General features: G+C 48.0%; 1 protein-coding gene across 1 annotated transcript in view; it reads right to left on the minus strand.

The window, feature by feature from the left end:
• Map7 (microtubule associated protein 7) overlaps positions 1–13,020 on the minus strand; it is a 102,228-nt gene extending 89,208 nt beyond the window's left edge. Inside the window, 1 exon segment of the mRNA XM_032894934.1 lies at positions 12,712–13,020. Coding sequence (XP_032750825.1) covers positions 12,712–12,844 — 133 coding nt within the window. The 5' untranslated portion in view covers positions 12,845–13,020.
• Between the last annotated feature and the right edge of the window lie 257 nt (positions 13,021–13,277).

Below are 13,277 nucleotides of genomic sequence, written 5' to 3' on the forward strand. Positions count from 1 at the left end.
CCTCAGAAGAGTGCCCTGGAGATTCCAGACGAGAAATGCTGCAGAGATCACACCGTGCAACAGATCTCACGAAAGATGTGGTGGTGGTGATGGGAAAAGAGAGAGGAAGAAAGAGACAGTGAGGAAGAGGGATGGAGGGAGGGAGGGAGGGAGGAAGGAGAGAGAGAAAGAGAGAGAGAGAGAGAGAGAGGCAGGCCATGATGGCAGGGACTTTTAAAAGGGTGTGCACGTGGCATTCGGAGGCTAACCTGAGTAGACCCCAAGGCAGGCTGTGGAGCACCTGGCTCCTAAGAGTCTTTAAACAACAGGCCTTTTCCTTCTCTCCATTCGCCTCCTCTGGGCAGCTGATAGGATTTACAGTTTTAGTGCCCTGGGACCTTTGAAGATGAATAAACTTGTCCTACAGCCTCCGTTTAAGTCAATTCTTAAATTACTTTATGAATGAGACTAAGGCTCAGAGGGGAAAGGAGTTTCCCCAGCATCATCTGGCAGCCCAGATGGGATACCCCCAAACTCCCAGTAACCATGGGAACTCATTAGACATCCCTAAGGACCACCCAAACTTTGGGGCTAGTAATTTGCAGAGCAAGAACCAAGGTGATTTAAAACTATAAGCACACGGCCATTATTCTTGGTCTGCCATGGTTATGCTAAACACAGCTCCCATTCCAGGAATTCAGACTGTATCTTATTGACGCAGACCACAGAACATTGATTTTATTTTTAATTCAGCAAAACAACTTTCTTTTTCCAGTAAAGTAAGGCAGTCATACATACATGGGGCTGGGCTGGAAGCAGCACCGAGGTCTTCAGACTGGCTGTCTACACATCCACGCTTCCTCTTGGTGACCAAAATAGCCTCCATGATAATAAAGAAACCCTCAGTCACACAGAGCTACCTCCTGGCCTTTCAATTATTCATGCTAATGTTCAGCATTTGTAGAGTTTATACTTTACACATGCTAATCAAGCCCAAGGACTGCATGAATAATGGAAACCCGCAAACGATTAGCAAATCTGATTTTAAGTACTGTTTTCAACACAGGCTCTCCTGAGAGACCTCCAGAGGCTGTCTCCTCCTTTCCACTTAATATCCTTCACTCCGAATGAGATTTTGGCAGAAGTAATTTGACCAAAGCCTGGCTTAATCTGCCTACTTTGCAGCTTCTCTGCTCACCCAGTAACAGTGAGTTGAACGCAAAAAGGAAAAAGTAATGGGCAGGAAGTTAAGGCCCAGACCCATGGACTGGAGGCACTATTTGGAGCAGGGATCTGAAGTCAGCTCTGACCAAAGCCACCAAGGGACGGCTGTGAAAACTGCTTCCCCTCAAGTCCCTCACATCTCTCAACGGTAAGCTCAGAAGGCAATTACCAGTGAGGTGGCTTCTCTTGCCTACCTCAGGAGGAAACACATCTCAAGGGTCCTCTCATTTCTGTTACTAAAAAGAAAGTAGAGGAGTTAACGCCTCCTACCATCTGATTTCCTGAGAATCAGTGCCTTACTACATCAAGTCTAGGAGGGCGTGGGGAGATGACTCCATCCTCTGCCCCCAAGTAAGTCGCAGACAGCATTCAGAGCAGCGCTGCAGAGAACACGCACCCCACTCACTCCCAGATCACTCGCTGAGAAGTTTGCACACGTGCCCCAGACGTCCTTGAAGGTTGCTGCATGGAGATGTATAGCAGCAACAAGATAAAAGCCCCCACACAGCTGCAGCGGACCTCGACTGCAGGACCGCAGCTAATAAGCCTGCCACTTCACAGAACGCCAGGCAGTGCTGAGCTCTCTAGACGGGACACTCTAAAACCTGGAGTGTGTGGTGTGTGGGAGGAAGCACAAAACTTCAAACAGGTAAACACGGTATTTATGGATGTGTGCACACATCAAAGACACAGAAATGGTCAGGGAGGGTACACGGTATCCCTCCATGGGAAAAATAACTGGGGGGAGGAGGGTGGAGGCAGATAGAAGTCCTCTACGGAAGGATTCAGGAGCAACTATGACACTAGCCATCAGAACACACACACACACACACACACACACACACACACAGAGAGAGAGAGTTCTACTATGTTTTAAATATGTTAAGTGGCTGAGACCATGTGTACGTGGGCATTCATTATGTTATCTTCTCTTTTCTAGTGTTTTCTTAATTATTACAATGCTCCCTCCTCTTTAAGGCCAAAGTAGATTGGCCTTGAGACACGGGTTGTGCATCCCTAACATCCAAAGGCTGAAATCTGAAATGCACATGGATGTGGGTTTGTGGGAATGAGGCTCTAGGCCTGTCTGCAGAACAGCACTCACACACACGGTCGGCCACACGTGCACATAGCACAGAACAGCACACCAGGCTATGGGCCTCGGTGAACGGGCAGGTCCACGCTATTGCAGGGTGAGTGGCAACAGGTACCCGAACACCCTGAACTGCTGAGCGTCTGGTATGGGGCTGAAGGCCGTGCAGCTTCAAACACGTCCTCGCATCTGTGCCCGTGGAGAGGGGCGTGGGATTAACTGGGCTGAGAGGAAATATGATCAAGGTGGTTGTGTCGAAGTGTGATAAGTGGCTCTTTTGGAGATCTACTCATAACTTATCCTACTATGGATACTGTAGCGTTCTGGACTCTCGGAGGTATGCTGCAGGATGGTGAACACCATCCCATGCAGGTAAGGAAAAGGATTCTGTGGAGTCGCAGAAGAAATTAGCCGTAATAAATCCATAAAAAGAAACGGTGGCTCCCCAAGCAAGCCGGGGTAAACACTCTGTTATGGAGCTTGGGAAACCTAAGGTCTCAGCAGCCACTTCCTGTCTTTATAATGCTGACTGAAAGCTCTCCCCACTAAGAAACCTGTTTTTCTAGGTCTTAAAGAAAACCTGAGGCAGAAATGGCTTTACAGGGGACAAGCACAAAAGGAACTTCTGAGGGCGGCTTAGTGAGATGCCCTGCTGTGGGTGGGGACGGGTGGGAGAGCAACTGGGCGTGGCTGCGTTCTGCTAACTTCCAGCAGCCCCAGGTCTCTTTCCAAGATGTTTCCTGATGCCCAGAGGAGCTCATGGGGGAGCGGGAGGAGGAGTTTCAATCACTGAGAATTTCTAATGTAATTTCTCACTGGCTTACAACTTACGCTTTACAACTTTGGCAGTGAATTCCAGTTCAAAAGGAAAGCATATGCTAACAATAATTCAAACCTGGTCATAATGACTACATACCAAGAACTCAAAATGCACATTTCGTAATTAGTGCTGGTCCTTAGGTATGATGGCAGGAGAATTCATGAGTTCCACCAGAGTCTCGAGGCCAGAAGGCTCTCTAGTTTAAGATCAACGTATCTCGTCCACATGAAGGCTAATGGGCAAAGGTCTTTCATACAGAGTCCCAGCTATAATGCCCAGGGTAATGATCTATCCAAGGTCTCTGTCTTTTGCCAGGCTCAGAACAAAGTCCCAGCCCTGAAGGTTCAGCTTGTACTTCTACACCCAAACAGCACCTACAGCCCAGCAAGGCTGGAACTGGCATCTAGAAAGCATTTTCCTGAAGGCCTTAATGGAAAAAGATTATGTATTAACTGGGAAACCGAAAGACATGTGTTCTGGAACTCTTGATAAATGTCGGTCTGCTGGATATGATCCTGTCGGTTCTATGATCTTCTTTTTTCATACTTCCTCATACACCCAGTATTTAGGGAGGCTCAGCTGCACTAAAGACTCTGTATTAGGGTGCTGGAGTGCACAGTGTCAATTTAACACAGAATGTCCTCCCCACACTTGATCTGGTTGAAGGAGGAGACATTAACTTGGCTGGAACAAAAGGAGACAGAGTCATGATCAATCAAACCCCAGACCTGGCTTGGGACATCCTTATGGAAATGGCCTCAGGTCAAGTAGGAGAGGGTCAGGCATAGCAGGAGGTACAGTAGAGGTCCCTACAGCAGTGTGTGGGGGTGGGGGACTCTACGGAAAGTCAGATGGTACCTGGTGTCCACTGCTTCAGGACACAAAGACTGACTTGCACACATTTGATGACAGCCCAGAGCACATGCCATTTAACTGGGTGCTCTACTGTAAGTGTCACAGAGAAAGAGGTTCTGACATAGAGACTGGCATTAACCACAGAACAAACGTCTAACCAACGCACTGGTAGAAACCTGCCCACAGTCCTACAGCATCCTCAAGTGATGGGCGGGTGCACATGCCGTCATTTGGGTAAGAGGGGACTCGGTTTAAGAAACAAATTCCTTTTGAACATTCCAAGATGAATTATTGCTCATGTTCCCTGGTCAAGAGAGACCAGGAGTTTGTTACTAATTTTAAAGAAACAGCAATCGAGGTGATCTGACCTAATGTAACTTATTTCTTCATCAACACAAGGAAATTACAGGTTACCTCATGAGTAACCTATATGATATCTAATACTTTTGGTCCACATGAATAAACACAAAACAAGGATCCAGTCATAGGAGACCATTACAGAAGAATTACTAAAAAAGGCCTCAAGGCTGGGTGTGGAGGCACATGCCTGAATCCTGGCACTTTAGGACACAGGCAGAGGGATCTCTGAGCTCAATGTCAGCCTGGTCTACAAAACAAGTTTCAGGGCATGCTGGGCTACACAGCAAGATCCTACCTCAAAAGGAAAGGAAAGAGAAGAGGCAGCCTCCCGGAGACACCTAGTGAAGTGGCAGAGGAGATGAGCACAGTAGTATTCCCTAAAACCAATCGACACAACAGGTCAGAAGTGGATAGAGGCCCAGAGCCAGAGCTCGGCCGTTGGGAGTACACGCCGCTCTTGCAATGGGCTCAAGTTTAATCCTCAGCATTAAGTCAGGCAGATCACAATGGCTGGTGACTCTGACCTGAGGGTTGGAGGCCCTCCTCCAGCCTCTGTAGAGACCTATATGCATTTGTGACTGTTCACACAGAGACACATACATCACACATGATTAAAAATAAAATAAACCTTACAAAACAAAAGCAAACAGAAAATACGGCCACTGGGTTACAGGTTACCATGACAATCCATCGTTCTGAGAGCTCAGCTTCGTCCCATAAGCAGTCAGGTTAAGTCTCTCTAGTCCGGCCTACCTCTGAGCAGGAGTCATTTATATCACAGATGAGAGAAGTCTGACTGAGTGAAGGAGGCGCCTCCTGAGCAGCTCCTGTCCTATTACACCTCACAGTCTTTGGCAGAAGCCTGGTCTGAGTTCTGACAACAGTTCACTTGGGCCTATGGCCATTCAATACTTGTCAGTCTGGCTAAACCATTCCCAGCCATAAACTGTTATGTCCCTGAGAAAGGTAGGCCCTGAAACTGCATAGTTCTATACAAGGGTCTATGTACATGGAAAACTTGTACATTTTTCTATTTTTGACTGTGAGCCTAGCCTTTAAGAGCTGAGCCATCTCTCCAGCCCTAATGGTGCATTTTAAATGTGCTACACTGATCAGAGAGATTCTTAAGGGGACAGATAGAGGTCTGCACTCTCCGGTCTCACTGTAAGCCATCTCTGGATGATGCTTGACTCCTGATGTTGGAGATGATTCTCTAACCATGCATAGGGGCACTGTTGGCACTGTTGTTCCCAGTGGTCTTAGGACAGGCACTGCTGCCGAACTCTGGTACTTTAATACGCTACTCCTACTGAAAAAAGCCAGGATCTTACCACTGTAGCTCCTCAGACCATACGTACTAACTATAAAGAGACTGAACTTGAGTTTCCTTCATCCACACTCCTAATCCACCTCAATCCCTCATCCCATACCAGCTCCACACCGGATTTACATGTGCAAATTCTCTGGAATAACTCATCTAGAAATAACTTATATTCTCACTAACAAACCCTAGCTGGAATGAGCCTCAAAAACAGGCCTGGAATTCTGTAGTCAGCATCCTCAGGCTGCCGTTCTAGCAAACGCTTCAAACGCCCGCTCTTCTGCTCCTCTGCGGTTACTACGGTTACTACCTGCCTTCGGCAGTTAAGTCAGGAAATAGCCAAGTAAGTTGGGCTCTTCCTAGCTGTCCAGAAGATCTGAAATTTGAGTTTAGCTTGCGCTGTGCAAGTTCTTGCCTCAATAAACAAATTAGCACACAAACAAAAAGCCACGGAACCAGAGAAGCAAAAGCAAAGAGTGAAATAGGAGGAAGGAAGGTGTCAGCAACTCACCTGGAAACTTCCTGGAAACAGCAGTTAAAGTTATTCCTTGAAGCACTGACATTGGTGGACAGAAGAGGCTCAACTCAAGCAGACTGTAGAACCTTTAACTGCCGAGCCACTGTTTAATCGTGCTTGGTTCCTAAGGTTTGAACAGTTATTTTTAACCATTGTTTAAGCCTGTAAGTTTTCCATTGCAAGCCATTTCATTTTATCTGTCTGTAAAATATATTGATTATATACAGGCTGAGCACATTCTCCTGTATGTAATGACACGCGGTGACTCTTTCCCTAACACAGAAAGCCTGAGAGTGTCAAGTCATTTGCTTTACAAATGTTTAGAGACTCTGCGAAGAGACAGATATAGGTCAGATATGGTCTGCTTGTGCCACTTTTTACCAAGCATTCTGAATAAAGGTTACATTGAGGGTCTCTTAAATACATGAAAGTGATGCCACTCAACTTGAAATCAACAGTTCTTCCTACTAACGCTGCTTACCTTGTTCTGAAATGGCAAAGAAAGGACAGTGGAAATAGTGGTCATGTCCTACGGAACAAAGGAAGGGGGAGCGGGGGAGCGGGGGAGCGTGAAGAGCAGACTGGTGCTCCCATGCCAGGTCCCAGGACTCTGTGACACTCTCTCGTCTTGGTGTGGCCGTTACAATCGCTAGAGGTCACATTCTATGTACAGGGAATGCTGGAAAAGGTCTGTAACTACAGCTTAACAACAGGGGCAGGACAACAGCAGTTTTTCAGAACCACCATGTTATGGGGAGATTTTATTTTGCTACAACTTAATCTGGGCAGCTAACAAAGGGCCAGAAAGAATTAACCTTGAAACAAAATAGCCGCTACCCCAGGCAAGAATATGCCTTCATTATTTACTCAGAATCAGAGAACAGACGGCAGTGCGGAGGGGAGCAACCCAACAGAGCAGACACTCTCAAGAGTGACCTTGAAGGGCAGTTCTAACGCTCCTATTCTTTCTTAGAATTCCCATCAGGCCTTAGTGCCTGCAGGCATTACCTTCTATACACTGCCCAGACACAGTATAAAAAGGAGGACCTGTCGCCTTCAGTCTAGAGAAGGGCCAGGTGAGGTATGCGGAGCATTTCACTCTGAGACGAGTCAGAGAGAAGGAAGCTAAGGAACACAGTGGAAGGTTGTCCCTCTGCACCAGGATAGGGAGGCTGGCAGTGACAAGGCGGACTCTTAGCCTGAGAAGAAGGGAGGTGGAGGGGAGGACATTTGATCTGATTCCAAAGCAGAGTTAGACTATCCAGACAAAGGAGAGGAAGAGGGCGAGTGACGACCATGGGGAGGGCTCAGAATGAGGGGCAGGGACCTGCTGGATTTTGGTGCAGCTACAGCAGAAAGTTTGAAGAACAGAACGGAAGCGAATGAAAGACCTCGTGTCCCAGCGTGAGGAGTTTGGGACTTACTGTTTTTTGTGTCAGGAGTTTTAAAACCAAGTGGCCTTGGCAATGTAGCACCTGAGGTAGGCTGGTTGGTGCACATTCTATTCTAGAAATGGTTACTGGAAGCATGGCTGTGATGCTCGACAGCTGCCAATTAGCTCTCGCTAATTACTGGAGAAGAGATACGGGCAGTGTATCAACTTGACAGGAGCCAGGGACATCATCTGAGGCAATGCCTCCATCGGATTGGCCAGTAGGTAAACTCTGGGCATTTTTTTGATTAATGATATAGGATGGTCCAGCTCCATGTGGCTGATGCCACCTTTGGGGAGGTGTCCCTAGGTGTGTAAGAAAGCAAACTGTGCAAGCCAGGAGGAGCAAGGCAGGAAGGAGCGCTCCTCCATGGTCTCTGCTTCAGTTCCTGCCTCTAGGTTCCTGCTCTGACTTCCCTTCAGGACAGACTGTAACTATAGTCAGAAATAAATGCTTTCTTCCTCAAGTAGCTTTTGGTTAGTCTTTATCACAGCAATGAAAGGCAACTCAAGATGAAAGGGAAGCTAAAAAATCTAGATTACTGTGAAAAATCTCTCTAAATAGAGGCCTAGTTTAAAGTCGGACGATAAATGAAAATATCTGTAGCTCAAGCGTGGACCTGAATCTCAGTTATGACATGGGCCCAGTGGGAGCATTACCACTGAGAAGTGAAGACCTGTTGGTTACGGGCTTCCTGGCACGCCATGGAGGACACGAGGAGGAAGCCGGGGGGAGGGGGACAACCCTTCCAATCGGGGATCAGCCCTTCATCTTTTGAGGGTGGTATTTTCCAAAAATAAGTTATTTGGGGGACAAGTCTCACAAATAAAAGTGGATGTTGGAGCTGGAAGGTAATCAGGTTTATATTAAAGCCAAGCCAAACCAGGCGTGGTGGGACACACCTGTAACCTCCGCACTTAGAAGGCGGTGACAGGAGTTCAGGGTCACCTGCGGCTCGGCAGTAAGTCAGTGGCCAGCCTGGGCTAACTGAGACCCTGTTTCAAATGAATAAACACGAAGCAGACAAAACCCAAAACTATGATGCCAAAATGACAGTACTTTGGATGGCTCACAAATGGCAGGGAAGTCACTAGAACAGAAGAGTCACACGGTGTACCGTAACCACCATGCTTTGGGGCAGACTGGGAGTCCTGGAAGTGCTCGTTCACCGGCAAGCACTGTGTTTGGAGCCGGGTTCTGTTACTGTCTACAGACCCCTTCTATCACCACCTTGTCTCCTGCCTGGGCTGCTGGGTAAGCTTCCAGCTGCGTTCCTAACCCCAACCAGAAAGCTTCACTGTGGGCACTTCTCCCACATTTGTTACTCTCCCCTTCTTCCGAGTCCCCCTCAATTCCACTTTACACGCTTGTGTTATTGGCCATTTGTCTTTCTCTACTAGGCAGACAACACCTCCGAGCACAAAAGAACCCAATTCTCTTTGCATCACAGCGCTTCTGTAACGCCCCAAATGAATAACGCCACAGTGACCATCTAACAAAGGTCAGCTCAGAGAGAAAAATGTCTTACTACTTAATAACATGCCATGCTTAGAAGACCTCAGATGGCATGTCTGGGAACACAGCAAAGGCGTTTACTTACACAGTGCCTACAAACCCTGGGGTCAGCATCACACAGAGGTTCAGCACCCAGGGTAGACAAGCAGCAGTGAAACGCATATGACATACGTGCACTCCAATTCCAATCCCGTGGACACTTAAAGCTCACTGCTTTAAGAACTGATCTTGTCCACTAGCTGAGCAGACTCCTGTCTCACTCCTAGTAACTCAGAGGCCACAGCACCTAGAAGTCCTGATGGTGGTTCCCCTGTTCATCCCTGTGAGTGCCTGGCAATGGTTACTCCACAGTACGCACACCTGAGACGACAGCACTCATCATTAACCCTGGGTAAGCCTCGCCAGGAGCACTCCACTTAATGAAGTCAGACAGCAAGGTTCTTCACTACCAACGACAGGAAAAAACCTATTAGGCATGCAAACCAGCACTGTGCACCAAGTTCAGACACGGGTGGCTGATTAGGCCATGGAATGGGAAGAAAACCAAATTTGATTGCTTATCTTAAGTCACACATAAAAGGCAACCTGTATCACCAGGTTCTATTTTGGAAATAGAAGCCCCATTAAAAGTTGCAAAAGATAATTTAATACAACAATAGCGGCTTTAAGGAACACCTGGAAGAGGAAGAGGAGGAGAAGGATGGGGAGGAGGGAGAAGAGGAAGAAGAGGAGGAAGAGGAGGGAAAGGAGGAGGAGGAGGGGAGGAGGGGAGGAGGGAAAGGAGGAGGAGGATGGGGAGGAGGAGAGGGGGAAGGAGGGGGGAGGAGGAGGGGAGGGGGAGGGAGGGGAGGAGGGGAAGAGGGAAGGAAGAGGAGGAGGAGGAGGGAAAGGAGGGGGAGGAGGGGAGGAGGGGGAGGAGGGGAGGAGGGGGGAGGAGGGGAGGAGGAATGAATTGTCTAGGTCATCAAGCACTGACCAGGCTTGGAGGTTTCATGACGAAACTTTTTAAAATTTGTTTTACATTTGGAGACAGAGACTCATGCAGCCTGGGCTTGCCTCAAACTCCCTCTGTAGCCAAAGATAACCTTGAGCTCCTGAATCTACAGATAACACTCCATGGGCCACCACATTCAGCTTACAATATGCTGGGGACTGAACTCAGGACATCATGCATTCTAAGCAAGCGCTCTGCAGACAGAGCTACATTTCCCAGCCACTGCCTTTTGTTGTTACATAGCTGGGCCTGACCCTGAAACTCCTTGTCCTCCTGTTTCTACCCGAGACCTAACTATGTCCGGCACCGGGAGGTGATGAGAATGAAGCGGAGACAATACAAACCTGTGTCACAGCTCCACTGTCCAGAATATGCGGGTAACTTGGACTTAAGTAAACTAAATGCAGTAGATGGCTCTCTCCATTGTTCTGGCTCTGTTCCAAGTGCTCTGTGGCTGCACGTGACCACTGGCTCTCACACTGGACAGTGCAGAAATGAAACACGGCTGCCACTCTCTAGGCAGAGCTGGACTAGACAGTGGGCACTCCTGTGACTCTGATGCTTGAAGAGAAATGTAGAATCGAGGCCACAGCACTTCTAGTCATTGAGCATAATTGGAGACATCCTGAATTAGTCATCGGCTCATTGCTTCCTGCGTCATAAATTAGAGACATGTAGGGATGTAAAGAAACTCTGGTTTTCCTTACTAGAATGAAATCCTTCCCATACAGCCCTACCATCAATCGTGTGTGTGTGTGTGTGTGTGTGTGTGGTGTGTGCTGTATGTGTGTGTGGTGTGTATGTGTGTGTGGTGTGTGTATATGTGTGTGGGAGGTGTGTGTGGTGTGGTATGTGTGTGGTGTATGTGTGTGTGTGGTGGGTGGTGGATGGTTGGGTGGGGTGTGTGTGTGGTGTGTGGTGTGGTATGTGTGGTATGTGGAGTGTGTGTGTGTGTGTGTGTGTGTGTGTGTGTGTGTGTGTGTGTGTGTGTGTGTGTGTGTGTGTGTGTGAGAGAGAGAGAGAGAGAGAGAGTGTGTGTGTGGTGTGTAGTGTGTGGTGTGTGTGTATGTGTGTGGTGTGTGTGTGTGTGTGTTTGTGTGTGTATGTGTATGGTGTGTGTGTGTGTGTTTGTGTGTGTGTACACAGACATAAAAAGAGAAACAGCAGGGAATCAGAGCTCCTTGACTTAAGACTCTTAGTGGATACCCAACCACCTTTAGAATTACTGACTTTCCCCTCTCTCCTTTTATTTTAAAGAACTATTAAGGGTAGCTTTTATTTGGAAGGAAAATTAATAACAAAGAAGCCAGGAAGAAAAAGTCATGAAAACAAAATGGGCAGCTATCCTAAATGATAATTGCCGGACGTTCAAGGAAAGAGTCACAGACCTGGGATGTTTTGACAAGTACACCACAGGAATGCTTCAACAAAGTTAACTTCAAAAAGTTACCAACTCCGCAGGCAGAGAGCAAGAGGAGGGGTTTCATGAGAGCAGCGGCTCAGACACAGTCATCACCTCACGGAGCAAACTGAGAAGCACCGCCCCTTCTACAGCGGCGCTGAATCTCTGAGGTCATCTGGCATCAGACAGAAGCCCCCACAAGAGAAGATTCTTTTCAAGAATGGGAGCAAAATGTACTTTTGAGTTTAAAGAGACAGTTTCCATTATATTTAACAAAAGCAACAAGATTCCTTTTGGAGCCAGGGACAATAAGCATCAGTGCCCAGAGCCACACTATGGAAAATTTGATAAGGTCCGTGATAGGATAATTTGCCAGTGACAGAATGTAAGCTACGACTCAATCTGCTCATAAAAACGACGACACTGGTACCCCTTCTGCCAGAGAGAACAGCTTGCAGAAGACGATGCTGGAATCCGGGAAGCCCTTCTTCAAAGATGCATGAGAGTGGCCATGAGACAACACCCCAGAAGGCACGGTCCGTGGGCCTGAAGCCTAACCAGCTGCTGCAAGCCATCGCAGAAGGGAGCACTCAAACCTCCGACCTCGGATTTCTGCATGTCTGAAGTGCTCAGCAGAGGTCAGAAGCCATTAGAGCCCAGGGTGCCCCCTTTCCCTGGCTTTGCCCTCCTTTCCTCCTCCCTCAGTCTAAGGAAAAGAAATCTGGAAGCGTCCTCATCCTCTGCCCATAGAAGGGTGCTTTAAGAAAAATCACTTTACCTAACCCATCCTTTACAGAGAAACTCAGTTTGCTCAAGCAATGGAAATGACCTGACAGGCTTGCAGGAAAGTGAGGGTGCTCTTCCTTTAAACCCCTGGAAGCTAAATTCCTTCCCCCGATGAGGTCAGTCACTGGCCCCTGTTTAAACGAATGAGTGGACATTAAAGACCTTTATACTGGGAAACCTGTCCAGGTCTGACAAAGCAGCTGATCTGAAATAGAACAAACCTACAGAAATTATTTCCGCTCACTCCATCATACTCCAAACCCTGAGGGTGTGTAAGCCTGAGCAGCGAGCTGTGTCAGGTCATGAGTACTCCGAGAAGCAGGCATTGCGAGCACAGTTCAGAACCTGTATGATAAGCAAGGGAAGAACAGCGCTGGACCGGGCTCTGTGAAGGAGTAGGGCATTAGCATACCTTTGGGTCTTCTGGAATTTCCATTCTTTTGCAGCTCATCTTCCTCATTAATGGTGAACAGAACGAGGGGAATTGTCCTCGCGTGGGTCTTCTTCAGTCTGTCTTGTCGGATAGCTGTGGCTGATCCAGGCATAGCGCTGCTACTTGTCCCACAATTATATTAAATATATATGCTTATGTAATTGCAGCTCCCAGGAAGCTGCTAGTTCCTAAGCTGCCTGTTCATTTGAGCACTTGTAACAGATCCCCTGTGGGTAAACAGTGTGCAAGCAGCTGACAGACACTACCAGCTACTTGGCAACTCGGGCCGTGCAGCTCCCCTCACCTAGCAGCAGCCCCCTCCCACTTACTCCCCCCAACAGGCATGGGCGCTGGTGAGTAAACACTCTCGCACATGCACGCACGCACGCGCACTCGCGCGCACACACCCATTCCAGAAGGTCTCCCTCCGACTGACCGACTGACCGCCTAACCTGTTCGATCAGACCCCAGCCTCTCCTTCCTGCTGTGGCACCTTCCCCAGGCTTCTTTTTGCTACAGCGCAGCGAAGCAGTCAGCATACGGCA

The sequence above is a fragment of the Rattus rattus genome, chromosome 2 (genome assembly GCF_011064425.1).
Source record: "Rattus rattus isolate New Zealand chromosome 2, Rrattus_CSIRO_v1, whole genome shotgun sequence".
In the NCBI taxonomy this organism is placed as follows: domain Eukaryota; kingdom Metazoa; phylum Chordata; class Mammalia; order Rodentia; family Muridae; genus Rattus; species Rattus rattus.